The 27,894-nt window shown below is 54.5% G+C and overlaps 1 protein-coding gene and 1 long non-coding RNA gene across 2 annotated transcripts in view; one reads left to right on the plus strand and one right to left on the minus strand.

Annotated features, from left to right (window-relative positions):
• The window catches only part of Tnfrsf8 (TNF receptor superfamily member 8), a 64,566-nt gene extending 37,181 nt beyond the window's left edge, over window positions 1-27,385 (plus strand). Inside the window, exons 8-15 of the mRNA XM_071618542.1 lie at window positions 1,727-1,879; window positions 7,510-7,600; window positions 7,875-7,978; window positions 9,411-9,512; window positions 9,634-9,687; window positions 16,469-16,494; window positions 17,774-17,978; window positions 21,025-27,385. Coding sequence (XP_071474643.1) covers window positions 1,727-1,879; window positions 7,510-7,600; window positions 7,875-7,978; window positions 9,411-9,512; window positions 9,634-9,687; window positions 16,469-16,494; window positions 17,774-17,978; window positions 21,025-21,275 — 986 coding nt within the window. The 3' untranslated portion in view covers window positions 21,276-27,385. The remainder of the gene's footprint in view (window positions 1-1,726; window positions 1,880-7,509; window positions 7,601-7,874; window positions 7,979-9,410; window positions 9,513-9,633; window positions 9,688-16,468; window positions 16,495-17,773; window positions 17,979-21,024) is intronic.
• LOC114102329 (uncharacterized) lies at window positions 13,600-16,373 on the minus strand. The gene is made up of 3 exons (XR_003584493.2): window positions 14,889-16,373; window positions 14,075-14,243; window positions 13,600-13,952 (listed from the first exon to the last, which is right to left on the minus strand). It is a non-coding gene; the product is annotated as an uncharacterized lncRNA (long non-coding RNA).
• Window positions 27,386-27,894: the final 509 nt, after the last annotated feature.

Below are 27,894 nucleotides of genomic sequence, written 5' to 3' on the forward strand. Positions count from 1 at the left end.
CCTGCGTTGTCCACAAGAGCCACACAGGGCTGGGGAGGCTGACCAGCTGCAGACTGCAGTATTATTAGTGGCCCTCACACACGGAGGCCACCAGGACTGTGTGATTGCATCTGTTTGTGGCCTCCTTCCTGCAGCAAGGAGGACCAGAGAGTTAGGACATTTGTTGTCATTGGGCATCTCTGCCCCCGTGGCTAAGACTGCAGAGCAAAATAAAGCCTTCACTGAACTTGGGTTTCTGTGGGTCGGAGTTCAGGCAGGGCACTGAGGGGACTTCTGGTCTCTGCTCCAGTGTCTGGGGTCTCAGATGGAAACCCTGGAGGCCGGAGGCTAGACTCTTCTGGAGGCTGTGGGTCCTTGTCACTGTGGGTTGGGGCCTCGGCCCTCTCCCTCAGCCTCGTATGACTTGCTCTGAGCTTCCTCACCGCCTGGTGGCTGGGTCCTGAAGGTGGACATCCCAAGAGAGAGACAAGTGAGAGCCACATCCCCTTTTATGACCTTGCCTAAGAAGTCACCTGGTGCTATTTCTGCCATTTCTATCTGCTGAGTCAGTCCCAGATCTCGGGGGCAATGAAGGAAGGAAAGCAGGTCCACTTCTCGGTGGGGAAGCGGCAAGGCCCTGGGAGAGCAGACGGGCCCATTTTTGTAAAAACAAAATTCTGCTGCAGTCACCCTGTTAGACGGAGAGCAGAGACGGCTCTGCCGAGAATTCCTTCCGCCCTCTAAAGTGTGAGCTGTTCCATGGAACCTAAAAAACCACCAGAGCGCCTTGGTGGCCTCAGGCTGGTGACCGCGTCCATGTGGCCCTCCCAGTACAGCTTAGGATCCAGGAAGTTTTCTTTCTCCTTTTCTCTCCCCTTTTTTTCTGTTTAGTACTGGGTGAGCACCGTACCGCTGAGTTACACGCCCCGTGCTTAAGCAAGGTTCTTTTCCTTAGAGAGGCCCTAAGCACCTTAGAGACCCGTCTGCAAATAAAATATTAAAAAAGGGCTGAGAATGTTGCTCAGTGGTTAAGCGTCCCTGGGTTTAATCCCTGGTTAAAAAGAAAGAAAGAGAGAGAGAGAGAGAAGAAAGAAAGAAAGAGTCCCAAGCATAAATAAAAGCTGTATTTCACTTTTTCTTTTACAAAACCTCTAGTGTTTTATTTTTATTTTTTCATTGTTTTCTTTTGGGGTAAAAAACCCTTTTTATCATTAAAAATATTAAACGTATTCAGCAGTAGTAAGGCTCGGGAACAGCTCCGTCCTGTGACCCGGTCTGGGCCAAGCGCAGTTGGTCCATTCCCTAAGCCCACTCACCTGTCCCCAGATGCTTTTTAAAAACAGTTCTTTGGCGGCACAGTTCACTGCAGAGAGGCGCACACGTGTAAAGTCTGGCCTGATCGTCGACCCGGGCATGCAGGGCTACACGCAGCCCTCACCCCCAGAGCCCCCGCCAGCGCCCGTCGCCCCTCCACCCTGCAATCCCAGGCTGTCCCTCGCTCACCATCGCCTGAATGGTCTGCACCCGAGAAGTTCTCGGGGACAGAACCTGCAGCGTGCTCCTCTGTCCTCTGCCTTCCCTGACCTGGCGGCTCATTTGGAGCAGGCTGGGGTCCTCCCAACATAATAGCCAGGGACTCCTTATTTTCTTGTTGGATAAACTCTCCTTTCTCTGTCCTCTGGGGGCCTCCCTGCACCTCCTGCTCTCCATCCTGCCCATCCCCATGAGCCCTCTCTGTGTCCCTCAGATGACCTCGTGGAGAAGGCGCCTTGCTCCTGGAACTCCTCCCGTGTCTGCGAGTGCCGGCCAGGCCTGTTCTGCGCCGTGTCAGTCGCCAACTCCTGTGCCCGCTGCATTCCCCGCCCTGTCTGCCCACCAGGGATGGTCGTCCAGCCCCAGGGTGAGCATCACCACTCAGCTAAGGGGTGGAACTCCTGCCCCTGAGCCTCTCCCCACCTCCAATGGGGCAGCTGACCTTCAACCCCAGCTGTCCCTAGGTCAGGCTTGGGCTTTGCTTCATCATAGAGTATTTGTATCCCGTGAACAGGATAAAATCCAGCATTTTGGTAGGAGGTTCTGATAATTCTTTTGTTGAGGTACTGGGGATTGAACTCAGGGGCATTTGGCCCCTGAGCCCCATCCCGAGTCCTATTTTGTATTTTATTTAGAGACAGCGTCTCACTGAGTTGCTTAGACACCTCACCATTGCTGAGGCTGGCTTTGAATTTGCGATCCCCCTGCCTCAGCCTCCTGAGTCGCTGGGTTTGCAGCCACCACACCCAGCTTGAGATACATACATATATTTTAAATTCTTTTTCCTGGAATGACGGGGCTGGTCCTTTCTTGGCTCGTCTGCAAGGCTGTGTTAGGAGTTCAGGTGGAAGAGCATAAAGTTTCTGAAGAGTTTTCCATCTCAAGATAGTGAGCTTTGCAGGCTGCAGGAAAGTAGAGACCCTTAATGGTCATGGCAAAAAATGGGCTCATCGGCAGCTGAGAAATGTCAACAAGTTTCTAGAAAGTTGGAACCAGATGAAAGGTGGTGACAAACGGCACCAGGTGGAGGATAGCTCACCGGCTGGCTCAGTGAGGGATGCAGAAGTGAGGGCCTCCCCTGCACGTCGAGCTGTTTCACCTCCAGAGAGGCTCCCGGCTCAGGGAAGGCGGTGACGTGGAGGGGCTGGAGGCGGGGACCGGGGGCCGGGGGAGCGCAGTGTGCTGTCAGTACATCCTGAAAGGAAAACATGGAATCTGTCACAGCACGGGCTTTGGCCAGGCTGTAGGACGCGCCTGAGTATTTGTCTCCTTGCAAGACGATCAGATCTTTGATAAGGACACTGAGGGGAAGCTACGGTACCAGCATGAGCTGCCACTCTGCTTGCGAAGCCCTCTTCGTTTGTGTTTGGGGGTGCACCCGTCCATAGGCCAGTCCAAAAGCAGAGCCCGCCAGCCCACACTTCCCGCACAAGGTCCAGGCAGTCTTCCTCCCCACTCAGGGAAGAGGCCCTGTGAAGATGACGTGCTAACACCTCAGCAGAAGAAAATCCCCTACAGCTGGATATTCAGCAGAGCCTTGTTGATAAATATGAAAGAGCAGCAGAGATCCTCAGACTTAGAAGGGAACCCGCCCGGTGGAGGAGAACGCCAGGATGAGCAAGCAGAGACACCGCTGCAGATGGAGCAGCGGAAATCCAGGCAGGAATAGAAGAGAAATCAACACTAAAAACATTTACGGGAGGGGCTGGGGTTGTGGCTCTGAGGTAGAGCTCACCTAGCACGCATGAGGCACTGGGTTCCATCCTCAGCATCACATGAAAATAAAAATATATATATTGTTTGTGTCCACCTACAAGGAAAAAATAAAGTTTAAAAAAATTATGGGAAAACTCAAGATCTTGTCATATCTGTAAAGTGAACATAGATACTATGAAAAAGGAACAGCGAGACTTCAGAGGACACAAAATGGCCTTTAGAAAGTGTGGTTACTGGGGATCCCTTTGCCGTTCTGGACAGAACTGGAAGCACTTCTGTGGGCGCAGTGTCCAGCATCGCCAGTAGAGGGGGCTGGCGGGCCGCTGTGGCAGGGAGGTGCTGGCTTCTGCTGAGGCCTGTTGGCCAAGCCTGTGAGTGGGGACATCTGGTGGCACTCTGCCTTCGTGATTTTCCCAGAGTGCCTTGGTGGCCTCAGGCTGGTGACCGTGTCGATGTGGCCCTCCCAGTACAAATAGCGGCTGGCTCTAGGTCTCCTGCCAGCCGAGGCATCCCGGTTCCCTCCGTGCACACCCTATCACCTTGGGTCTTCTGCCCGTTTTCCAAGGCCCTCCTGACCTGGTCACTGCCATAGGCTTCACACCCACAGTGTCACCCCAACGTTCTCTGTGCACTTGACTTGAATAATATGAGATTTCAGATCAAAGGACCAACCAAGAGCAAGCAGGAGGAATGAATTACGCACACCCAGGCGTGAAGGTGAACGTCCACACCCCTCCGTTTGGGGCTGTTACAATGCAAATGCAGCTGTGAATTTTCTTGGATAAGTCTTGGGTGAACAGATGTTTTTATTTCTCATGAGTAAATACCTGGGGTAGGAGGGTCACTGTGCTGGGCACACAGTCAGAATGTCTGAGGGGCAGTCCAAAGCTGGGCACCTCTGATCCCACCCAGCCACCTTGTTTTATGGGGGGAGCAAACCACAGAACTGAGGCTACAGCTGGAGTGCAGGGAGCCCGAGGGTCAGCTCTTAGCACTCTCCACTGGACCATACCACCTTCGTCTTAGTTCAGAACCTATGTGTATCCAGCTAAATTGCAATTGAATTTCAAGACAAAATAAAAACATTTTCTGGTGTAAAATGTCCAGAACTTTTCTTCGTGTATCATCTCTTAGAGAGCTGTTTGAAGATCTGATGCAGCTAAATGAGGTGGCAAAAAGCAAAAGGAGAGGAATCCATGGAACCTAAAAAACAGTGACTGTACCACAGGAGAACAGGAAGGAAAAGTCCCGGAATGACAGCTTGCTGCAGGACAGATGAGCCAGATCAGAGCAGGGACAGGGAAGGCTCCAGGGAAGTGTCTCCAGGATAAAAGGGACATTTGCTGTGCTATTCATGGTTAGTAGAGTGGAACAGTCTGAGGATGTGGGGGAGGCACACTATTCTTTTCTCAACAACAACAATCTAAAAAGAAAAAAGAAAAAAAGAAAGGCAGTTGGAAACTCCAGGAAAAACAAAAAGCTGACAAGAAATTTATAGTCCAAATGTGAACATGAAGATTTTACCTGATTTTGAGCAATTGCTCGGTTTACAAAAAGAGAATCCATTTCACCTTGAAGGTAAGACAATTTGACAATTTAAAAATGGCTTAGGAATTGAGTATTTGGATTCAAAGAGAAGTACTTTAGTCCAGTAAATATTATCCTTTTTGTTTCTTTAGTTGGTTGGTTGGCTTTAATTAGAGCTTTATGTTATACACAGTAGTTGGGTTTATTCCGACAACCTCATGCATGCATGGAAATCAATTTCAGTTCATGATCCTCCCCAATGTCTTTTTTTTTTTTTAAGTTCCTAAATGGAACCTAAAAGTAGGAAGACCCTCCCCACTATTCTAGTAGACCCTTACCAGAGAACAAGTCAGACTACCTAGGGGGTTAGACAGAGCCTCTTCTTTATCTCCTGATCCAAAGGAGGAGAAAAACAGGGAGGGTCACTAACCCAGGGAGGGAGGAGGAAGTTACATTCCCTCTGGAGAGGGAATGAGAGGCACCCAGGGAGTCCCTCTGTGTTTAGAGGAGGGACAGCAGCTCTGTTGCTGGATTCCAGCAGGTGTCCCAGCAGCAGCTCAGACCCTGGGCTGTCTGACCACACCAGGCTGCCACTGGGAGACATGGGACTCTCTCTGCTCTCATAGCATTGATTGGGTGTAGACACGATGCGTGTGTTTGGGCCCCAGAACTCCCTGTCCTCTCAAAGTAGAGCTCACTGAAGTCCAATGACATTTCAAATGCCAGTTCAAATGCTGACTTACTAATATAGAGAGGCTCTCCTAACAAATGACATCCACTTCCCGTACCCTATGGCCACCAGACTTCAGCTGATTCAGGTACCAGTAATCCAGGAAATAGGTGGAAAAGATGCAGCATCTGTCTTGGGAGACCTCCCTAAAGAGGAGAATTCCTGAGGACCTGAGCAGCCGAAGGAGACTAATCAGGGTCCCACTGTCTCTTCTGTGTGTTTCAGGAAAAATTTGAGATGCACTGTGAGATCTTTCTGGAAAGGAGGTGTGTTGAGGGGGTTCTTTGTACCACATCAAAGAAGTGCAGCCACCAGGGCTGTGGGTTAGAGAGGTGTAGTAATGAGTCACAGCCTGTTTCAAATGTGGGCCAAATTTTTTCTGCTTCAGAAAAGCAGTTAATGGTAAGCTTATAAGAAGGTGCCCAGGCCACAGGCAGGGGGTGGTGTGGTCCAATGGAGAGAGCCCTGGGCTGGCCCTTGCCCCTCCCTGCGTCCTGGCTCTGTCTTGAGCTCTGTGGTCCTCTACATCTGTACAATATGGTCACTGGGTCAGATCAGAGGTGACCAGCTCGGAACACTTTGTCCAACAGGACAACCCAGCCACCCCTCCTGGGTAGGAGAGAAAGGAAATGATACGCTGCTTTATCTTCAAACTGGCGATAAGCTCAATTCACGAGCAGACATATGACAGTGTCCCACCGCTATGGCAGCTTGCTACGGGCAATAAAAGGGTCCTGTCGCAGGGTGAATCTCGGAAACGTTATTCCGTGTGAAAGAAGGCAGGCACCAAAGAGCACGTGCTGAATGCATCCGTCTGTATGAGATTCTGGAACAGGCGACTCCCCCGTGGGGATGTGAAGCAGGTCAATGGCTGGCCGTGCCTAGAGGCTGGGGAGGGCTGGGGAGGAGGAGAGCGGCCAGGGAACTTTGTGGAGCTGTGGAAGTGGTTTCTGTTTCTTTTCTTTTTTAAAAAATATTTTTTCGTTGTTAATGGACCTTTATTTTTTCATTTATTTATATTCGGTGCTGAGAATCAAACCCAGTGCCTCACACATGTGGGGCAAGTGCTCTACCACGGAGCCCCATGGTTTCTGTTTTGATTGGAGTTATAATTACATTCATCAGAATTCATTAAGCTGTGCACGGAGGGGACTTTTTCATGTACATGAATTATGCCTGGGAGCTGGGGGTATAGCTCAGTGGGTGAGCACCGTTTAGCACTTGTCTAGCATGCGCAGGTCCTGGGTTTGATCCCCAGCACTTAAAAAAAAAAAATTATGCCACAATAAAGTTGATTCAAAAAAATCCCTTAAAGAATCAAGACTACATTTAAAAATTAGGGGATTTCAGGTTGTAACTGGAGTCCCACGGCCACAGTCAGCCCTCTGTTCCATCTGCCCGTCCCCAGTGGTGGGGAAGGGAAGGAAAGGGGCTTTAATGGCCACACCGGGAGGACAGATACAGAGGCACAGTGACAGAGCGGCTGACAGAAACCTGGAGGTCTTATAGCGAGGGGGAATGCTGGCGAAGGAGGCGATCCTGCTTCATGGCTTGAGGGGATGATTCAGTCCCCATCATGCCTCCGGGCTGCCTGGGCTCCTTCCTGGGACACCGCCCCTGCCTGGAGGGGAGCTCATCACGGTGATCTGTGCTGCCAACCTGGCCCTTCTTGCCATCAAGATGCCTGTCAATCAGACCTGTTGTTCCCGGAATCCAGGTCGCTGCAGAAGAAAGCAGCTCAGGAAAAAAGTTCTAGAGGCAAACAGAGTCAGAGAGGGACAGACAGAATTGGGAAGGTCAGCGTCGGGCCCTCCTTCAAGGTTTCTCTGAAGTAAAATCAGGAGGCCCAGAGCCCAGGGCCCCCTCCTGGGCGAACACAGCTTCTCTGTTTTGACCTCTGAAACACAGATCTGCTCATCTCAGAAGTGACTACCTCCCGGCGGGTCCCCAGTTCCCAGTTAAGTCCTCCCTGGAGACCCGGGTTCTTCCTCGGCTCTGACTCCATGTTGCCTCCCACCCCACAGGTGTGGCTGAGAGGGACACCACCTATGAGCCGCGTCCCCCAGGGACCCACCCCGACTGCAGCACCCCAGGAAGCAGTGAGGCTCCTGCCAGGTGATTCTGTCCCCTCTTCTCCCTCTGGCTGTGGCAGAGATGGCACTGCCCCTGCCATGCCCGGGGGTTCCTGGGACAGCTGGGCTAGAGGCAGAGTGGCCTGGGCTGGGTCCCCCATGTCAAGCCCACAAGCTATTCTGGGCTCTGTGCCAGAAGGCTGGAAACCTTGTCCCTGCAGTGTCCCCGGCAGGGACTTTGGGCAGAGGTTCTGGGGACCCAGGCTTTGTCCCCCGTTTCCAACTCTATCATCACCCCTGTCTGACTCTCCCTGCAGCACGGCCCCCACCCTGAGCCCCCTGGTGGACTCCCACACCAGCAGGATGCTGCCCAGCTCCACCGTCTCCCTCCCCTCCACGGGAAAGCCCATTCTGGACCCAGGTAAGGATGGGGAGGGGCTGGGAGGTGTGGCCTGGGGCGGGGGTGGGGAATCAAGGTTGACCCCAGACTCCTGGCGCTTGACTTACAGCTGCCTGCGTGCTAATTGCTGTTCTTTGTATGCTTCTTTCCTTTCCTTTCCTTTCCTTTCTGTCTTCTTCTTTTAAATATTATGCTTACATCTTTTTATTTTATTTATTTTTATCTGGTGCTGAGGATCGGACCCAGGGCCTTGCGTGTGCTAGGCGAGTGCTCTACCGTGAGCCACAGCCCCAACCTTTGTTGTTGTTGTTGTTACTGGGGATGGAACCCAGGGGTGCTCTTCCACAGAGTGACAGCCCTTTCTAGTTTTAAATTTTGAGACAAGGTCTAGCTAAGTTGTAGAGGCTGGCCTTGAACTTACAGTCCTCCTGCCTCAGCCTCCTGAGTCATGGGATTACGGGCCTGTACCACTGCACCCAGCTCCTATTCTTTGACTATTGCAAATAGGGTTTTTTTTTTCCTCACGTCCTATCCATACGGCTGTAATTGCTACTCAGAAAAACATTAGTTGAGTGACTACACGACCCTGACTAGTTGCATAATCCCTTTGAGCCTCGGTTTTCTCAACTGTGAAACGGTAGCAGCATAGGCCGTGCAGGGTTGTAAGCATGTGGCATGTGGTTAGCACCTGTGAGGCACATTGGCCACCGTCCCTTAGCTCCCGTGAACTGATAACCAGGCAATCCCTTTTAGGACTGGCAGTTCCAGCCACTGACGCTAGGTGGCGATAGTTCTCAAGCCAGTAGTTCTCAAAGTTGCGTCCTGAACCTGCAGCCTCAGTCCCCCTGGGAACTTGTTAGAGCCCCCCATCCTGGGCTGCACCCCCACATCTATACCCAGATAACAAGCGCACAGGCTCCGGGGTCTGCCTGGCCTGGCCTGCGTGGTGACTCTCCCACCCCTCAGGGTGACTGGGTAGGATGGGGAGGGGGCTGGAGACAGTAATGGCCGCTAACTGGCTGAGTGTGCTCATGCAGAGCAGGCCCCTTGCTTCTCTGAGGCGTGGCTGAGACGGCCCATCTGATCAGCCTTCCACTCCGTCCTCCTCAGTGATCCGTCCTCCCTGCCCTGGCTCTAGCCACACTGTGCCCTCCTCCACGGCCCCCAGTCTTTGTTCTTTTGAACCTCAATTTCCTCTTCAGCTTCCTTGACACCTCTAAAATGGTTTGCTCTTCTTGCAGCTAGAAATATCAATCAGCTTCCTGGAGCCAGGTAGGGAAGGCGGGATCAGATATAGCTCTGGCTTGGGAAAAGACCAACGACTGTTAGCCACAATGGAATCCAAGTCCCAAGAGAAGGAGGAAGTAGTCTGTGGCTAGTCCTGTGTGGTTGTAGTGAAGGCCCCCAGCTCAGTGTTCTTGGGCAAAGAATAAAGGACATCTCTGTGTTTCAGGACCCATGCTCTTCTGGGTGATCATGGTGCTGGTTCTGGTGGTTGGTTCCACCTTCTTCCTCCTGTGTCACCAGAGGGCCTGTAGGAGGCGATTTCGGCAGAGTGAGTGGAGGTGTCCTTGGGGACCTGGGAAGGATGCTTGCTCTGGGCCAGCTTGGCCGGGGTCCCTGCCTGTCCCACGATCTGGGACCAGTGCCCAGCCCTCTTCCTGATGTCATTTCAGAGCTCCACCTGTGCCACCCAGCCCAGCCCTTCCCGCCCAAGCTGGAGCCTGTGGGTAAGTGTCCCACAGCGCCCCCTGGGTCTGGGCTCGGGAGACTGGCCTCCTCCCAGCCCAGCCCTGGCCCATCTGTACTGCCTCCGGGGGCCGCCCCTCCTTTCTCTCCAGCCTCGTCTCTAATGGGGATGTAACGTGGGAGAAAACTGGTTGTGGGTTGGGCTGGGGCTCTGGGTTGTGCGGGGCGCTGGTGCGGACCAAGCCACCGCATCTCTCACCCTCCCGCCTGGCCCCCCTGTCCTGACTGCCCCCCTTCCTGCCCTCCTGAGCAGACCCTGGTGGGGCCCAGGTGAAGAGGGCAGCCTGCAGGCCGAGCCCAGCGTCCACCCCTTACAGGCCCCCCCCCCCCCCCCCGTGGCCTTGGGGAGTTGCCTAGTGCCTGTGCCTCAGTGTCCTCGCCTGTGAAGCGGGGACAGTGGGGCCCACTGGGAAGGCCGCGTGGGAGGGAATCGAGTGGCCTCCTGAGCACTGCGGAGCCCAGGCCCACGGGCAGCACTCGGTTGATCGCTGGGGCCTCTTCCCACAGGAGTCCAGGCCTCCCGGGTCCCAGGTGGCTTGACCCCTCCCTGGTCCCTGCTCTTGTCGCCACCCAACCTCTAGGCTGACCTTCCAGGCAGAAGTCAGGGCTCCTGACCCCTCCCCCCCGGGCCCAGGCAGGGTTCCTGCAGCTTTCACTGGGACCGGGGTCACCTCGTGCCCAGGGCCCCCTGGGTCATCTCGTACCCAGGGCCTCGTCTCCCTGGGCAGCCTCTCTGGGCGAGGTCCTCCTTAGCACTCCATAGGCATCAGCTGAGCACCTACTGTGTGCAGGGCCCTGACTCTTGGGCTCTGCATAGACTGGGGAATTGCCTTGCTTCCTGGCTTATGAGGCAGCTTCTGGTGACCTGGTGGTGGTCGATCCACAGGGAGGAGATGAGGCTCGGAGGGTGGGGGACAGCTGGCCGGGGCACTGCTCCTTGGGAATTCTGTCCAGCTGCTGTAGGGGCCTCAGCGCTTCCTGCTGCTTCCTCCCCTCAGCTCTGTCCACCACCCAGTGCCCACCCAAGAGCCCAGTGGTCTAGAGACACAGCCACTGCCCCTGTCCCAAGAGTCCCCCAGGACCCTTGGGAGCCTGGCAGTGGGCCGACTCTTGACCTGGGCACAAAAACACGGTCCGCCGAGGCTGTTTTGAATCCGCTGAGTTTCCGACGTGAGCTGCGCTCCCTCTGCAGGGGCTTTTTGTTTTGGTGGTTTCAAGCCTGTTTCCGTGAGCTGTCGGGCTCCATGTCGCATTGAAACTGCCATTTGCTTTCTTGACATTTTTCTAGTATTAGACTTTCCATTGCCGGCAGTTTGTTTTCTTCTTTTAAACCTTTGTGAGAGCAGTTTTGTTACAAAAAGAAAAAAAAAAAAAAAGGCCCAAAGACACCTCCCTTCCCTTAAGAGGCCAGACCTGAGGACCTGAGCCCAGACTCAGCGGGGGACAGTCTGACTCAGGCCCTTTCTGGCCCCCTGGCTTCCTGTGGGTCCCCCGGGTCTGGGTAACCAGGCCCGAGAAGGGAAGGGTCGGCAGGCAGCAGGACACAGGTGGGCACAGACAGCGGGCGCCACTCCAGCCCCCGGCCCAGGAGCTGCGGAGGAGCCCCCTGATATGCTCGCCGTCCGTCCATCCTGGAGCAGGCTCTGTGAGGGACAGCATCTGTCCTGGCTCTCCAAGCTTTCAGACCAGTGTCACTGTGGGGATGGGCCAGAGAGGAGTGGATGGGACTGTGCTTCCTCCCCCACCCCCAGGCACATCGGGGACTTCTCCAGGGGCGCTCTCCTTCCCTGGGGCTCACGCTCCATCCCTGAGTGGCCTCGACTGTACTGCCCGTGTCCCGGTGACAGGCATTGGCACAGCACACCCTTGATCTCCTTTGACACCTGCAGCAACCTGTGAGGCACCTACTCCCTGCAGATGAGCAGCCCAAGGTGCAGGAAGACGTGGTCACCTTGCTGAAGGCCACGTGCTTAGCCAGTCCCAGGCTGGTTTTTTGGGGATTTTTAGTTGTAGATGGATGCAACCTTTATTTTGCTTATTTGGTTTTTTATGTGGGGCTGGGGATCCAAACCCAGCGCCTCAGGCATGCTAGGCACGCGCTCGGCCACTGAGCCCCAGCCCCAGCCCCCAGGCTGGGTTTCTGATGTCACCCTCAGTGCCACAGAGCAGGTGATTCTTTGCTGTGGGGACTCTTCTGCACGTCATAGGATGTTCAGCAGCTCACGAGATGACAGTCACATCCCCCAGTTGTGACAACCAGAAATGTCTCCAGATATTGTCACTAGGCCCCCCTGTGGGCAAAACTGCTCCTGGTTGAGAACCCCAGGTGTAAACCTCTGTGTTAATGAGCCTCCTCCCTCCCTCCTGGGCCAGTTTCTGCCTCTCTCCATCACGGTCACCCCAGGCGCTCAGGAAGGGTGCAGGCTGGGGACCCAGCAGATGCCCGACTTGGAGATTGTCTGGGATTTGCTGTGAGTGGGTCAGGCCTTGGGCTGGAGGATGTCAGAAGCGATGCCGGCCTTCCAGGGCATCCTGCTGGGCCGCCACCTGCCCCTTCCTGGAAGCCGAGGTCGGCCAGGCCTCTCCCCTGTGAGATTGTGTCAGCAGCCAGTTCTTATCAGGTTTCGTTTTCTTCATTTGTACATTTATATCCAGATGGATTCCTGGATTTCTGTTTGATTCAATGTGCTGTCATCTGTCATGATCTGTTAGTTACCACCATTGTAACAGACTGCGAGGTCACTGGCCCAGACTGGGCAGCCCCCTCAAGCTGGCTCCTGTGTCCTTGTGTGACATGCCCCCCATCTCTTAGTGATTTGGACACTTTTTTAGGGGGAGGGGGTACTGTGGATTGAACCCAGGGGTCTACCACTGAGCTACATCCCTGAATCTTTATTTTTTATTTTGAGGTAGCAGCTTGCCAGGTTGCTGAGGCTGGCCTCCAACTTGCAATCCTCTTCCCGAAGCCTCCCGAGTCACTGGGATTATAGGCCTGTGTCACTTCTTTTTTTGTTGTTGTTACTTGAACTCAGGGGCACTCGACCACTGAGTCACGTCCCCAGCCCTATTTTGTATTTTATTTAGAGACAGGTTCTCTCTGAGTTGCTTAGTGCCTCGCTAAATCGATGAGGCTGGCTTTGAACCTGGAATCCTCCTGCCTCAACCTCCAGAGCTGCTGGGATCATAGGTGTGCGCCACTGCGCCCGGCATCACTTATAAGAAACTCCTGGCTGATCTTGTCCCCTCCTCCCTGAACCCCTCCTGGGTCATCTCTCCAAGGAGCTCCAGGTGTGGACCTAGGGACGCCTGGCACCAAAGCCTGGCGGGGCCTCTACGCCTACTCCTTCCTCGGGGCTGCAGGAGGACTGTGACAGGGACGGGAGGGACCCAGAGCTCTGACACCTGAGTCAGGACTCATTGTGCTCTTGGCGCTCGGCCCACTGAGCGAGCAGCCTTGGGATGCCACGTTCTTGTCCCCAGGTCACTGCTGCACAGTGTGACCTGGGCTTGGCCCCCGGAGATTTTCTGGGAAGATCGTGGTTATTCCAAAAAGCAAGGAAACCGTAACTGAGCCGGACTGAAGCTTTGTGAAATCTGACCTCTGCCCTCGGCAGGATTTGCTTTGGGTCTTTATCAAAGCACTTGCGGGTTGTCACAGGGCTGCAGGCAGAGGCCAGAACCTTCTGGATCCTGCCTTGTTACCTTGTGTCATTTGACACTTGTTTTCAAGCGTCTTCAGTGTCACCTGCTGGTCTGTTTTTCCGCGAGGTTGAGGCCAGCGGTGTCAACACCCCAGGCTTTGTGGGACCCACTGTGTGCCAGCAGCAGCCTGGCACTTTCCCTTGGTCACATTTTGATCAGGAAAAAAAAAAAAATTCTGAATGCACTTCACTTTTTGGAGGAGCGTTAGATTTATGGAACATTGAGAAGGTGGCTCAGGGTCCTCCGAGCCCCCCACAGGAAGGCCTCCCTGCTTAGCATCTCACACAGTGTGTCCTTTGTCACTGTAAACAGTGGCGTGGTCTCCTTGTTGTTAGTGACACCCACACTTCATCACACTCACTTGGCTCATAAGGTGCCACCACCCCCACCTTTAGTCCTCTCATCGCCTCCCTCCGGTGGCCCAAGGCTCAGGCTTTCCTTGACCTTGGTGGCCTCGGCAGTTTGCAGGCGGTGGCCAGGCATTCTGCAGGATGTCCCCGTCGCTGGGCTTGGTCTGATGTTTTTCTTGCAGCGAGACCGGGCTCTGGGTGTGGGGGAGGAAGTTCACAGAACAGAGGGCCACACCCAGGGTCCAGGGGCTTGGTCTGACTTAGCCCCGGTCACTGCAGGCTGAGAGCCCCCCCCCCCCCCCGACCTTCATCAAACCTTCAGGGGCTGGTAGGTCTGTCCCACTTTCCAGATAAGGAGACCAGGCTCAGAACAGTGAAGTAAGCTGCTGCCGTCCGCCCAGGTGGCCCCGCGGGGTGTTTGGCTGCCTTTCAGGTGTTTGTTAAGTACCCGCTGTCCTCTGCCTTCTGGTTCTCTTTAGGACTTCCTGAGGGTGTGGTCCCCAGAGAAGGTCAGTTGGGCCAAAGGGCTGAGGTTCACCACAGACTGCTCTTAAAAAGATGAAACCCTTTGGGCACGGTGGCCCCCACAAATCCCAATAACTCGGGAGGCTGAGGCAGGAGGATTGCAAGTTCAAAGCCAGCCTCTTCAATTTAGCGAGGCCCTAAGCAACTCAGCAAGACCCTGTCTTTAAATAAAATATCTTAAAAAGGGGTTGGGGGTGTGGCTCTGGGTTAAGCACTCCTGGGTTCAGCACCTGGTGCCCAAAAACCAACCAACCAACCAACCCGTTCACAGGGCATGGGCATCTCTGAGAGCCAGCTGGACACCTCCTCCCCAGGCCGAGTTGGTTGCTTCTGTTTATTTTGTCTTGTTACTTCGGTACACACTTTTTCTCCTGGCCCTCCCCAAAGCCTTGGCAGCAAACATCAGCTGCTGGCTGTTTACGAAATTCCAGATTACTCTCAGGAGAGAGATTGGGCTCCGTTGACATCATTTTTTAAAATATGCCTGAGGCCAAAGAGTATCAAAGTCGTGACTTGGCAGAGGATGGCATCCCCCTCAAGGTCCCAAGCTGTGACCTCCGGATGTGACACCCCCCACCCCCACCCCTCCCCCCAACAGCAGTTACCAGGAAGATACGTCGGTGGGCACGTGGGCTACATTGAGGCTCTGCCTCGTTATCTTTGAGCCTCAGTCTGGCCCATTTCCCCGTCAGACGCGGTCCACTGCTGACGGGCTTGTACACGAAGCCCCAGGAGCGCGTCCTAAAGCCACCGAGGGTCCTGCTGCACGGCCACACTGCAGTCAGATTGGCATTTTGTCTCGTTGGCTGGTTGGTTGGCCTGCACAGACGTGTCGGCGGGGATTCAGGGCTGCCGGGTCCAGAAAGCGTGTCCTAGCGGCAGCGGGCTGACCTCTAGGCAGGTGGGCCCACTGCACAGGCCTGACAGCACGTTCTGGGTCTCTGCGGGTGGCCTCTGTGGGATCCTTCAGGGCTGTGCTGGGCCTGGGTGGCCTGCTCTGTCGTGGACTCGATGGCAGGTGCCCCCCTGTTTTTCTTAGCTGGCCAGTGGGCCATTAAGTGTCAGGAGATTTTCAGCCATGACCCGGCCCCTGGTTCACGAGGGAGAACACCAGAGCTGGGGGCCCTTTAGATGAGGAGGTAAGGGTTGTGCCTGAGCCAGGTGCAGTGGTGCACGCCCACCATCCCAGTGACTTGGGGGGCTGAGGCAGGGGGATCAAGGGTTCAAAGCCAGGGCTGGGCTTGGGGCTCAGCGGTAGAGCGCTCGCCCAGCACGCGCAAGGCCCTGGGTTCCATCCTCAGCACCACATAAAAATAAGTAAATAAAATAAAGATATGTGTCCAACTACAACTAAAAACTAAATATTAAAAAAAAAAAAAAAAAAAGTTCAAAGCCAGCCTCAGCAACCTGGTGAGGCCCTGTCTAAAAAAATAAAAAGGGCTGGGGTGTGGCTCAGCGGTAGAGCATCCTGAGTTCAACCCTTAATACCCCGCCTCACACACACAAAACCAAAGTCAAGGTCATGCCCAAGACTCACTGTTTGGCACCTCCTGAGACCACACAGGGTGGCTCGGGAGGAAGTAAGCCACTGTCCTCCCCAGGCCGGCAGCCCGGGCTCTTTCAGGCACATGGAAGACGAAGTGGATCTCGGAAAGGTCCTGGGGGGAGCTGGCTCCAGGAGCCTCCGTCAGGGCTAAAACCTTCAGGGTCCATTGTCCTCCCTGTCCCTTGCCTTGAGGTCCTCTAGGGGGCTCTGCAGGGCACTCTCAGGATTCTGGGCTGTCCAGCCCCTAGAGGCTGCAAGGTGGTGGCAGCAGCCACAGGCACCTTCTGGCCAGCAGAAGCCTCCTGGGCTCAGGTTGGGGCGTGTGCTCCCCCTGACCAGCCGTTGTGCCTGTTGGGGTGTGGGGAGTCGGGCAGGGTCCGGTGTGCTAATTGGCTTAATCCCTCCAAGTGAGAGTAGTATGGAGGGGAGGTCCCCTGGGGTCCCCCAGGTCTCCAACTCAGCTGAGCATTGGGAGGTGACCTGACCCTGAACCCGCCACCATGCTCCAGACTGAGGGCCTGAGTCCTGGGCTGGGAGTCAGCACCGCCCACCTACCTTGCGGGAAAGCTGACAGGTATGGGGGGGGGGGTTGGTGGCCGCCCCCTCCTGGCTGAAGCTGCTGTTCTTTGCTTTCTGCAGATTCCAGACCCAGGAGGAACCTGGCAGTAAGTACCTCCCCATACCTCACCCAGCCCCTGGGTCTGACCTTTCCCATCAGCCTGTGGGTTTGAGGGCCGCGGGGGAGGGTCGTTCCCTTCTCTCCCAAGTGCCCAGAGTTGGGCCCCTTCGGGGAGCACGGAGCCTGGCAGGCCGGGCCAGGGACGAGGGCTCCACCCACAGCAGCCTGGGCTCCTGGCACAGCCGCAGGGGATTTCCAGAAGGGCTTGCATCAGGACCGTCGGGTCAGGAGAAGGGCTCGGCGTCCCACTGTCCTCCACTCCTGGGTCTTGAAGACCTGAAGCTAGATGGCAAACCAGCAGCACAAACTTAAACTCGCCACCTACTGAGCACTGGCTGCAAGCCGGCCACCTGCTTTCTAAAAGTGTCTCGGGTGCTCGTGACCCTCAGGAGCTGCTATGTTGTCCTGTTTCACAAAAGGGACACAGTGGCCTGGACAAGTTAAGAGGCTACTAGTCAGGGCTCCATGAGGGCTTGAGCCTGGCTTTGTGTCTCCTGAGCTGCCTCCGAGGGGGAGGTCCCCTCATTCCTTAGGAAGTGCTCTCCATGTGCCCTGCGCTGGGCTGGGGCCTTTGTCACCACTCCCGCAGTTCTTCCAGCCACCAGTACAGGGGGCGTCTGGGGCCTCGCTAGGCTTGTCCTGGTGCCCCGTCCTGGGCCCAGCTTCCCAGGGCTGTGTGGGGACGTGAGGTAGGGCGCTGGTCTCGGGAGCTGGCGGAGGGGCGCTGGCTGAGACGCTTGGATACAGTTACTCGGTTCCTCTGTGCCTTGGTTTCCTCATTGTTAAAGGGGCAGGTGCTGAAATCCCGCTCCTCATGGGATGGTTGGGAGGATCGACGCGCTATTGTGTTAGAACAGGGCTCTGCACACAGTGGGTACCGTGTGAGTCGCTGACTGCCATCCTTGTTATTTGGTACGAATTAAAAGCTACCATGGTGCCTGGGATGCTACGCACAGCACTCCCTGGGATGCTTGTGGTAGCTTTTTTTTTTAACATATATTTTTTTTTAATATTTATTTTTTAGTTTTAAGTGGACACAATATTTTTATTTTACATTTATGTGGTGCTGAGGATCGAACTCAGTGCCTCAAGCATGCTAGGCAAGCGCTCTACCCCTGACACACAACCCCAGCCCCTGCTTGTGGTAAGGTTTAAAGCAGAGGGGAGACTCCCTGGAGGTTTTAGGGGTGAAGAAAAGAGGGTGTCACCATTTGGGGACATGGGGAGTTGGGATGCCCTGCTCAGCACCCATTCCCTTCCCACAGCAGCCCAGAAGTGCATTGGAGACCGAGCCCAGCACAGAAGAAAAGAGCTTTGTGAGCCCCCCGGCTGTGGAGACCTGTGTCAGTGTGGGGGCAGCCTGCCCGGAGAGCCTGCCCCTGCTGGATTCCAGCCCAGGCGGGGCCCCCTCATCCCCCAGGGACCCCCCTGAGCCCCGAGTGTCCACAGAGCACACCAATAACAAGATCGGTGAGTCAGCCTGTTTCAGGGTTCCCCGTGTGGCTCGGGGAGCTGCGGGGAGCTGGGTGCTGGATTCTGGGTGGAAACTGGAGACCCTAGGACCTCGAGGTCCACCGGGAAGGGCAGGATTCCCCTGCATCTTGCCCTGCGGCTGCCCCGTGTGAGTTCTGCTAAGGTAGAATGGCTATGGGTTGACCTCCTGGAACCACCGGGGACTTGAGCATAGATTCCTGAGCACAATGTCTGCTATCGTTAAAGGAAAGATGATATGAAGGCCACCCCAGCCCCCCACCCAGAGACAGGAGTGGAGGTGCCCGTGACCCTGAGACCTGCCACTTGTTTGGCACATGTCTTTGCCTCTTACTGTCATGACACCTTCTGGGGATGGTGTCCTTCTCCCCATGTTACAAAGGAGGAAGCTGTGGCTTAGCCCAGTGAGGTCCTTTTGCCTCTCCTATGGCTGAGAAGGATGCAGCTGGGCCTCAACCCGCATCTGCTGGGCTCTCCAGCCCTTGGCTTGTCCGCTGGCCTCTGCAGAAGCACAGAGACCATGTTGGGCCAGGGAACCCAGCACTCCCCAGCTGTGGCTGCCCTTGAGCTTGGACAAACTTGCTGCTGGCCTGGTACAACCAGAGCACTTCCCCCAAAGTATGTACCTGCCCAGATTCCACCCCTGCTCAAACCCTGCCGCACTCCCCGTCCCCTTCAGCACAAATCTGGGGCTCTCAGTTGGCAGTCAAGCTAGCCCCTCCCTACCAGACTCACCTACTGGACCCTGCTGGTCTGCCTCCCACTTCATGGTGGTTTCCAGAACTTTCAGACCTGTCTCACCTCTGAGCCTCTCTGCAAGGAACAACCAACTCCCCTCCCTCAAGTCCAGTAAATTCCTGAGGCTCCTCTTCCAGGAAGCCCTCTCTGCCCTCTCTGCTCTACGGAGTAGGCCAGGTGTCCCTCTGCTGCCTACCCTGAGACCTTGGGCTCTTCCACCCAGGGGCCCAGCACCCAGCCTGGGCCTTCCCCGCCTCTACCAGGTGGGAGCTCCCCGGGGCAGGCCTCGGTGGGCCCCCTCTCCTCCTTCTCTGGGAGGGAAACTGACCCTCAGATAATAGCAGAGAGCATTTGATGTTCTGCCCATTTCCATGGCAGGCCCCGGTGGGAGAACTTCAGGGCAGTATTTCCTCTTGAACAAACTTTTGCAATCACAACTTTCAGGAAGTTTTCTTTGAAAAGAATGTGTTTGGGGGAAATGCCAAAGGCTTCCCCTTCAAATTTCCTGAGAATTAAGTCCTTGTTGGAATGTTCAAGCCCACGCTGAGCAATCCTGGCTGGAACTCGGGGCCCAGGGAGCCGAGTGAGGGAGGGGAGGGCCGGCTCTCCCCAGGTTCCGGCTGCTCTAGTCCGTGGGCCGCCTTCCCCAGCAGCCCGTTGGCCTCACTGGCGTGCAGCGGGGTAGGCCACACTGCCAAGGGAAGGCCTTGGAGCTTCTCCTGGACAGCAGGACATAGATGACCCCTGTCCTTCTGATGCCACCCCAGCTTCCTGTCTCCTCCTGGGTACCAGGCATGGGGGGCCCCCCTCCCCTGTCCAAGACAACCCCCTCAGAGCCCTGGGTGGGCAGGAAGAACCCCCCACAGCTGGAGGTGGGCAGCCCTGTGATGGGGCAGAGCCAGAGGGACCAGGCCTAGTGACATGTAAGGGGTGACAGCTTGGTCCCAGCTTTGGCTGCTTCTGTCCAAACCAACCACTCTTCCCCGACGTCCTATCTTCCCGCCTCTCCTCTCTCCTGCTGTCTGCCCTCTGCCCTCCCTTCTGTCGCCACCTGGGGACCCCTTGCACACAGCCTCCGGCCCCTGTGGTCAGTGCTCCCCAGGCGGGGGGCCCACAGGCGTGGTGGAAGGCGGAGGCTGGGGCGCGAGGCCAGCTGCCTGCTCTGGGGCTTGGGGCTCTCCGCGGTCCCCTGTTCCCCGCCCTCTGGTTCTCACCGTTCTTTCTAACACTTCTCTCTCTCCTGAGCTTGTAAAAACCCAAAATAGAAGAGCTGTGTTATGCAACGGGCCGAGGACGCAGGGTCCTTGAGAACCTTTCTGGGGTTCCTAAATCTGATGGGTGTAACCGGGTCACCCAGGAGGCAGGGGTCCCTGTACCCCTGTGCCACCCCACCCCTGCTCTCAAGTTCCCTCTCGAGTTTCCTCATTCAGCCTCCAGAGTCTAGGGGGGGACAGCTGGAGCTGGGCCCTGGCCGGAGCCTGAGGCCATCGACCTGCCTTCCCAGCCTCTCGGGACCTCACCTCCCCGAGCCTCCGTGTCTCCATCCGTGAGAAGCCCAACTGGAAACCCCCACACTAGCCAGGGGCCTGTGCCGGGTCCTCATCCAAGTGATGATGACCCAGACCCACTCTGCCTGTAGGCCACGAGGCCACGGAGAGATGGGCCCCAAGCAAGACACTCCAAGACTGCCCCCACGGAGGCTATCCAGGTCACCAGCTGCTGCTGATTAGCAGGGCCAAGGCCGTGCCTCCGGCTGGCTGGGTTTGCGTGGCCTGAGGGGCCCCTGAGATGCAGGACTTTCAGTCCCAGGCAGAGGGGACAAGTTAGTGGCCCCAGGTGTCTGCTTTAGGCAAGTGGATGGAAGCAGAGAGGGTTGCCTGGCGGGTGGGAGTTCCCTCTGTGCTTTCCCCTGATGACCTTGGGGGGCTGATCTGACCTTGCCAGGCTGCAGGGTCTCGTCTGGGGGGCCCAGAGCTGACGCGTGGGGAGCGCCTGGGGATGCTCGGTGCGGCTGCTCCTTGTAGCTGCTGGCCTTTCTTCACAGCTCCCTTGGTCTCCCAGCCACGTTCTCTCCTTCCCTACCCATCCCCAAAGAAGTGCCTCCAAAATCATGAGCATCCCCATTAAGTAGCATGTGGGCCAGTTCTGTGCATCAGAAAGGGTGTGTCATCTGCCTGAAATCACACAGCAGCAGTGGTAGAGGAGGAGGGACCCGGCCCCTCTTCTGCCTCCTTGCTCCCGTTCTGGGCTCTGGCCTCCCCTCCTCACCCATCCTTTTGCCTTGCAGAGAAGATCTACATCATGAAGGCTGACACAGTGATCGTGGGGACTGTGAAGACAGAGGCGTCTGAGGGCCGGGGCCCCGTGGGGCCTGTGGGGCCTGAGGCAGAGCCGGAGCCGGAGCTGGAGGTGGACCATGCCCCGCATTACCCAGAGCAGGAGACAGAACCGCCCCTGGGCAGCTGCGGGGACGTCATGTTCTCTGTGGAGGAAGAAGGCAAGGAGGACTTGGGGCCCACAGTGGCCTCTGGGAAGTGAGGCCCAACCTGGGCTGCGGGAGGGCAGCTGGTGCCCCTTGGAGGCCAGCGGGGCAGAAGATCGTGTGGCTTGGACTGAGGCCCAGCGTCTAGTAGTGGACCGGGGATGGGGCACCTGGCTCTGCTGCTGCCCAGAGCTCTGGTCTCAGCGGTGGCACCTGACACTCGCCACCAGGACCAGTGCCCAGCATCGGGCCAGCGCCCACTGAGGGAGTGAGCACGAGGCTGGTTCCCAGTCCCTGTCCACACCCTGTGTCCCTCCCCTGTCCCTGGGCCTCAGAGCTGACACATCAGGCCTGCTGGCACGCCCCAGCCCCCAGTTACTGTAAACATGGCTCCCAGCGGGCACGGTGCCAGCGCCTGTGGTTTTTTCTCCTGAGTCAGAAGGGAAGTCGAGGAGTGGGTGTTGGTGCTGGCACCATGTGGGCAACAGCTGTGGTGCTGCACCTCGCCCCAGCCTCCCCAGGCTGTGGACCTCCCTGCGGCAGCCCCTTCCCTGCCCAGCCCCCATGGTAAGCCCAGGTCCGTCCACTCCTCCCAGAAGTCCCCACTCAGCCCCGAGCAGGAGGCCTTTCAGGGCCCAGGACATTTTAAAAGGAATTGCCCCATAGGAGGAGGGTTTAACAAAACTAGGTATCAAAGGAGTAGAATACCAGGTATTTGCCCACGATGCCGTAGAGGGAGACATTGGGCTAATGAATGCTGTTCTCAAACCACCATAGAGGGTACTCCATTATCAAAAAACGAACAAGGACCAGGTATTTATCCATGATATCGTGGAGAAAGGCATCGGGCTCCGTTGCCAAAAAATGGACAGGGGGGCCCAATGCTCCGGGGCCCCAAACCACAAATATACGGAGCACTGGAGGAACCCAGCAACCCCATCAGGGTAGTACCCAGGACACATTGTCCATCAGATCCCTCATCAGACAAACCAGAGGGAGCACAGGGTTGGACATCTGCGCCTCCGCCAGAGCAGTACTAACTCCAGAGATGGGAGTTCAAATCATTCCCACAGGGGTAAAAGGACCTCTTCCCAAAGGAACGGTAGGCTTATTATTGGGACGCAGCTCTTCTACTCTAAAAGGACTTATGATAAGTCCTGGAGTAATTGATCCCGATTATGAAGGTGAAATAAAATTTATAGCCAGTTCTCCAAAGGGTATATCAGTAATTTCACCAGGAGATAGAATAGCACAGTTACTAATAATACCAAGCCTACATGATAAATTTTCCAGTCGTGCTGTAGAAAGAGGTTCCAGGGGATTAGGCTCCACAGGTGTAGATTGGGCTATGCTTTCTTTAAATTTAGATTCTCGCCCCATGCTAAAACTAAATATTCAAGGACATGAATTTAATGGGCTACTGGATACAGGTGCAGACCTTAGCATCATATCTCGTCAAGAATGGCCAAAACATTGGCCATTACAACAAGCCACTCAAACGCTTCGAGGCCTAGGAGTGGCGACTAATCCCCATAGAAGTGCAATGGTATTAGATTGGAAGGATCCTGAAGGATGTGAAGGAACTATACAGCCCTATGTATTGGATCATCTTCCTATAAATTTATGGGGATGAGATGTCCTAGATCAATTAGGTTTGACATTAACAAATAACATCAATCAAAATGTACCCACTATTATGACTAGACAAGGTTTTAGGAAAGGAAAAAGATTAGAAAAACAAGAACAAGGTATAGCAGCACCAATACAAATAGATCAAGGAATAGACAGACATGGGTTGGATTTTCAGAAAGGGCCACTGAGACAATAAAAATTACTTGGAAATCAGAAAGACCAGTATGGGTTCCTCAGTGGCCCCTGACTAAAGAAAAGATACAAGCAGCCCATGACCTGGTCAAACAACAATTAGCAGAAGGACATATACAACCTTCTGTATCTCCCCATAATACTCCCATTTTTGTCATCAAAAAGAAATCTGGTAAATGGAGATTATTGCAAGATTTAAGAGCCATTAATAATGAGATGGTTATTATGGGACCTGCTCAATCTGGGATTCCTCAATTGTCTGCTTTGCCAAAAACTTGGTATGTTTTAGTTATAGATATTAAAGATTGTTTTTTTTCAATTCAAATTCATCCTGAGGATAGTCCACGTTTTGCATTTACTATCCCTGCACTGAATCATGAAGGTCCTGATCAGAGATATGAGTGGAAAGTACTCCCTCAAGGGATGGCTAACAGCCCAACTATGTGTCAAATTTATGTTAACAAAGTAATCCAGCCACTTAGAAATCAAAATCCTGAACTACAAATATTTCACTATATGGATGATGTATTATTAGCACACAAAGCTAAAAACACATTGCTAGAATGTTATACCACACTTACAAACTTATTAAAAAATTATAATCTAGAGATAGCAATAGATAAAGTACAATTAAATTTTCCAATTAATTATTTAGGAGTTCTATTATCCTCAACCATGGTCCGTCCACCAAAAATTCAAATACGAGTAGATCAACTCAAATCACTTAATGACTTTCAAAAGTTATTAGGAAACATAAATCGGATAAGGCCTTATCTAGGTATACCAACAGGAGAGTTGGGACCTTTATTTGATATCCTAAAAGGTCCATCAGATCCAAATTCACCCAGAATGTTAACGCCTGAAGCAAGAAAGGCATTAAAAATCATTGAAACATATATGGAAAATATGCATTTGGATAGAATTGATATAAGTTTGCCTTTATTATTTATTGTACTACCAACAAAAAATATTCCTACAGGAGTATTTTGGCAAGAAGGTCCATTATTATGGATACATTTATCTTATTCTTCTAACACTATTCTTACTAGGTATCCTGAGGCTGTAGGACAATTAATACTCAAAGGAATAAAAGCAGCAAAGGGAGTGTGGAATTTCTCCCAATAAAATTATTACTCCATATACTATGAATCAAATTGATGAATTAGCTAATGAGTTAAATACTTGGGCAATAATCATGTGCAAATCTAATGTTTCATTTGATAACTACTTACCATCTAATCCTTTATTGTCTTTTTGGTCATTGCATCCTGTAATTTTTCCAAAAATGACAAGAAAAACACCTATCATGAATACTCCAAATATATTCACTGATGGGTGAAATAATGGTACAGCAGCAATAGTTACCCCTGATCAAACTTTTACATTTTTAGTACCCAAACAATCAGCTCAAAAGGTAGAGCTTAATGCAGTTTTACAAGCTTTTGTGATGTTTAAAGATTCTGTATTTAATTTATTTTCCGATAGTCAGTATATAGTTAATGCTATAGTATCCCTTGAAGATGCTGGTAGGATTTCCCCTTCCTCTACTGTTTTCTCTTTGCTTTCCACTATACAAAGTCTAATCTGGGACAGAAGAGATCCAATTGCAATGGTACCAACCTAAGACAGGAGGCTGACGCCTTGAGGTCAGCTCATCCGATAACGGGTAAGGACCATATGTACTATTGGACAACCTAAGGCAGGCACGGTCCCTAAGCCACATGCTTGTGTTTAAACAGAGAGGGGGAGATGTTGAGAGCCACAGCCGAAGGGGCCCCAGCAAACTTCCAGCTGCCAGCTGATGATTGGCTCACAGGGGCCCCAGCAAACTTCTAGCTGCCAACTGATTGGCTCCTCTGCGGTGATGCTCATTGGGCTGTTTCCCCGCCCTTTCAGACTACGGAGCTGCTCATTGGGGGACTTTTTTGGCTCCGCCCACGCGACCCAGACAATCGGCCTCAAGAGCAGGAGGAGTGGGGGAGGTTGAGAGGCTTGTGGGAAGCCCGTGGTGGCAGTTGGGCTCTGAGGGTTTTTCCTGAGGAGCTGTTTTGTTTGGCGTGTGTGGTTCTAAAAATAAAGTTAGTTTCTTTTGACAAGTGGCTCCTGAATTGTGCCCAGCCAGGCTGTGGCAGAAGTCGAGGAGTGGGTGTTGGCGCTGGCACCATCTGGGCGACAGCTGTGGCGCTGCACCTCGCCCCAGCCTCCCCAGGCTGCGGACCTCCCTGCGGCAGCCCCTTCCCTGCCCAGCCCCCATGGTGAGCCCAGGTCCATCCACTCCTCCCAGAAGTCCCCACTCAGCCCCGAGCAGGAGGCCTTTCAGGGCCCAGGTGTCTGCAGACCTCCGCGCCTGCAGCGCCCACCCTGGCTGGAGGCACTGCCGCCCAGTGCTGCTGGCGAAGGGCCTCGGCTCTGCCCCGGGACTCCTCCCGTGTGCAGCCTGCAGCCTGCGGGGGGCCTCCGCTGTTCTGAGGCGCCTCCTGCTCTGTCCTGGGAGTGGAAAGCCACCTCCCAGACTTGCCACCTCCTAGATTTGCCACCTCATAGATTTGCCACGCTTGAGAAGCCACCAGCACCCGCCCTGCGGCCCGTTCCCGCTGCTCTGCACCCACCAGGGTGTGGATGCTGGAAAGCACCCTGGGCTCAGGACATTCGACTCTACTCTGCACTGAAGGGAGAAGGTGGCCGAGACCTCAGGGGCTCTGTGTTCCACAGTAAGGACTAAAGCTGCCCTAACATCCCGCCTGTGGGTCAGCCCCTGGGCCTGCAGCCTCTTAGAACAAACAAGTAACCGCTGAAGCATCTGTGCAGCCCGGACACCCCTGGACTTACCCTCAGGGGCCAGCCCCGGGAGCTGTTTACTCACCAGCCAGCCTCTCTGGAGGAAGTTGACCGCTCAGGAATCACGAGGGTGGTTTCTGAAACCACTCAGATGTTTTGGGGAAAGTTGGAGAGTCCGAGGCACCGTGAGAGGTGGTTATGCCAGGACTGGGTGCTGGCCAGGAATTTGAGTGGGTCAGGCAGTAGTTGCCCAGTTGTCCTGTGCCAGGACAGAGTGGCCCCCAGAGCTGCAGCCTTGAGGGTCGAGTGGACACCACCCTGATCCTGCCGAGCAGAGCCGGCTGGCAACCTTGGCCCGAGAATATGGCCACACACTTTAACAGGATAAGGCACTCTATGGCCTGGTGGCTGTTGACAAAACGTTTAACCCTCTAAAAATCTGTAGGAAAAATGAAGAATTGATCTGGGCTTGGTGGTGTGCACGTGGAATCCCAGCAGTTCCAGGGCTGAGGCAGGAGGATCGAGAGTTCAAGGCCAGACTTGACCATCTGAGCAATGTAGTTAGACCCTGTCTCAGAATACAATAAAAAGGGCAGAGGATGTAGCTCAGCGGTGGAGCGCCCCTGGGTTCAGTCCCAGGAAAACACACGCAGAAAATAAAAAGAAAAATTGTGAGACCGAGGAATGACGGTGGAAATGGAGTGTTTGACGGCCTCTGAGCAGGAAGGTCAAAGGGCCTCTCCCCCAGGTCAGGGATCCCTGTGCATCCTGGACACTTGCCGAGGACAGGCACCTTCTCATATCCTCAGTTCTTTTTGTCCTCGGAGGCAGACTCGTCCTCCACGACACACACCCCGGAGCCAAAGCCTGCTCTTTGCACAGGGCTGCCTGAGGGCGTTTGCACAGGGACCCTGGGCCTCTCCAGGCCTCCCTCCCTCTGGCTGGGATGAGCCCTGCAGCTTTGGGAAAGGAGGCTCTGGAGGTGGGAGAAGACGGGGGCCATGCAAGCCCTGGGCTCCTGTGCCCCGCAGAGCCCCCAACCCTGCCCACCTGGGTGCAGCTCAGGGCCACTCTGGACCTCCTCCCACTGCATGCAGCCAGCCTGGAGCGTCCCCCTGAATGTGGCTCTGTGTGGGATGGAGGAGACCCACAGCCATGGCAGGTGACCCTGCCCACCCCACCCCCAGGACTGCAGCCCCATCTCCAGCCCGAACCAGCTGCTGCCTGCCATGTGGTCAGCTCAGGAGCCAGGGGCATCTCCAACTTGACAGAGACCAGGTGGGCTCCTTAACCTCTGGCTGTTCTGATGTTCAAGAGGACAGGTGGACAAGGACCCTCAGGGCAGCAATTCCCAGGCTGTTAAGAACCCTTCCCCGGGGCCGGGGCTGGGGCTGGGGCTGGCACTCAGTGCAGAGCGCTTGCCTAGCATGTGTGAGGCCCTGGGTTCGATCCTCAGCACCACATAAAACAAATGATGTCATTATGTGCAGGTTCCAATGTGTAACAACAAATCCCATCTTGTGTACAATTAAAATGCACTAATAAAAAACGTTTTTAAAAGAAACTCCCCCACCCCCGCCTCTTCCTGAACGGTTATAAGCAGGGGTGACAGCGAGTGATAATGTCCTGCGGAAGCTGTTGCCTTCACAAAAGGGCCATTGTGTGGAAGGCGGTGTCGCAGGTTGGAAATTACAGGATTCCTAGAAGCTCAGTCCCTAAACCGGAGCAGGAGGACCACTTCCCAGGGCAGCTCTCTCTCCATCTCCACACTCCTCCCAGGAGTGAGTCCTGAAGACCCAGGCTGGGCCCTGCTCTTTTTTTGTCCCTTGTCACCAGACACTGATGTGTCAAGCTGAGTAGAAATAAAACTATGTAGGGACAAAGGGTGGCTCTCCAGCTGCCATTCCTCTGCAGAGTGGAGTAGTGCTCTCGGGTCAGGCCCAGGTTCAAATCCCTCCTCTGCCATTTATCAGCCAGTAGTCTTGATTGTTTTCCATGATGCCCTGGCCTTGAGATTTGGGAGGAACACTGGAGGAACATAGTGTCTTGGTCCATTTTCTGTTGCTATAACCG

Source organism: Marmota flaviventris, chromosome 10, assembly GCF_047511675.1.
Source record: "Marmota flaviventris isolate mMarFla1 chromosome 10, mMarFla1.hap1, whole genome shotgun sequence".
NCBI classification, from domain to species: Eukaryota; Metazoa; Chordata; class Mammalia; order Rodentia; family Sciuridae; genus Marmota; species Marmota flaviventris.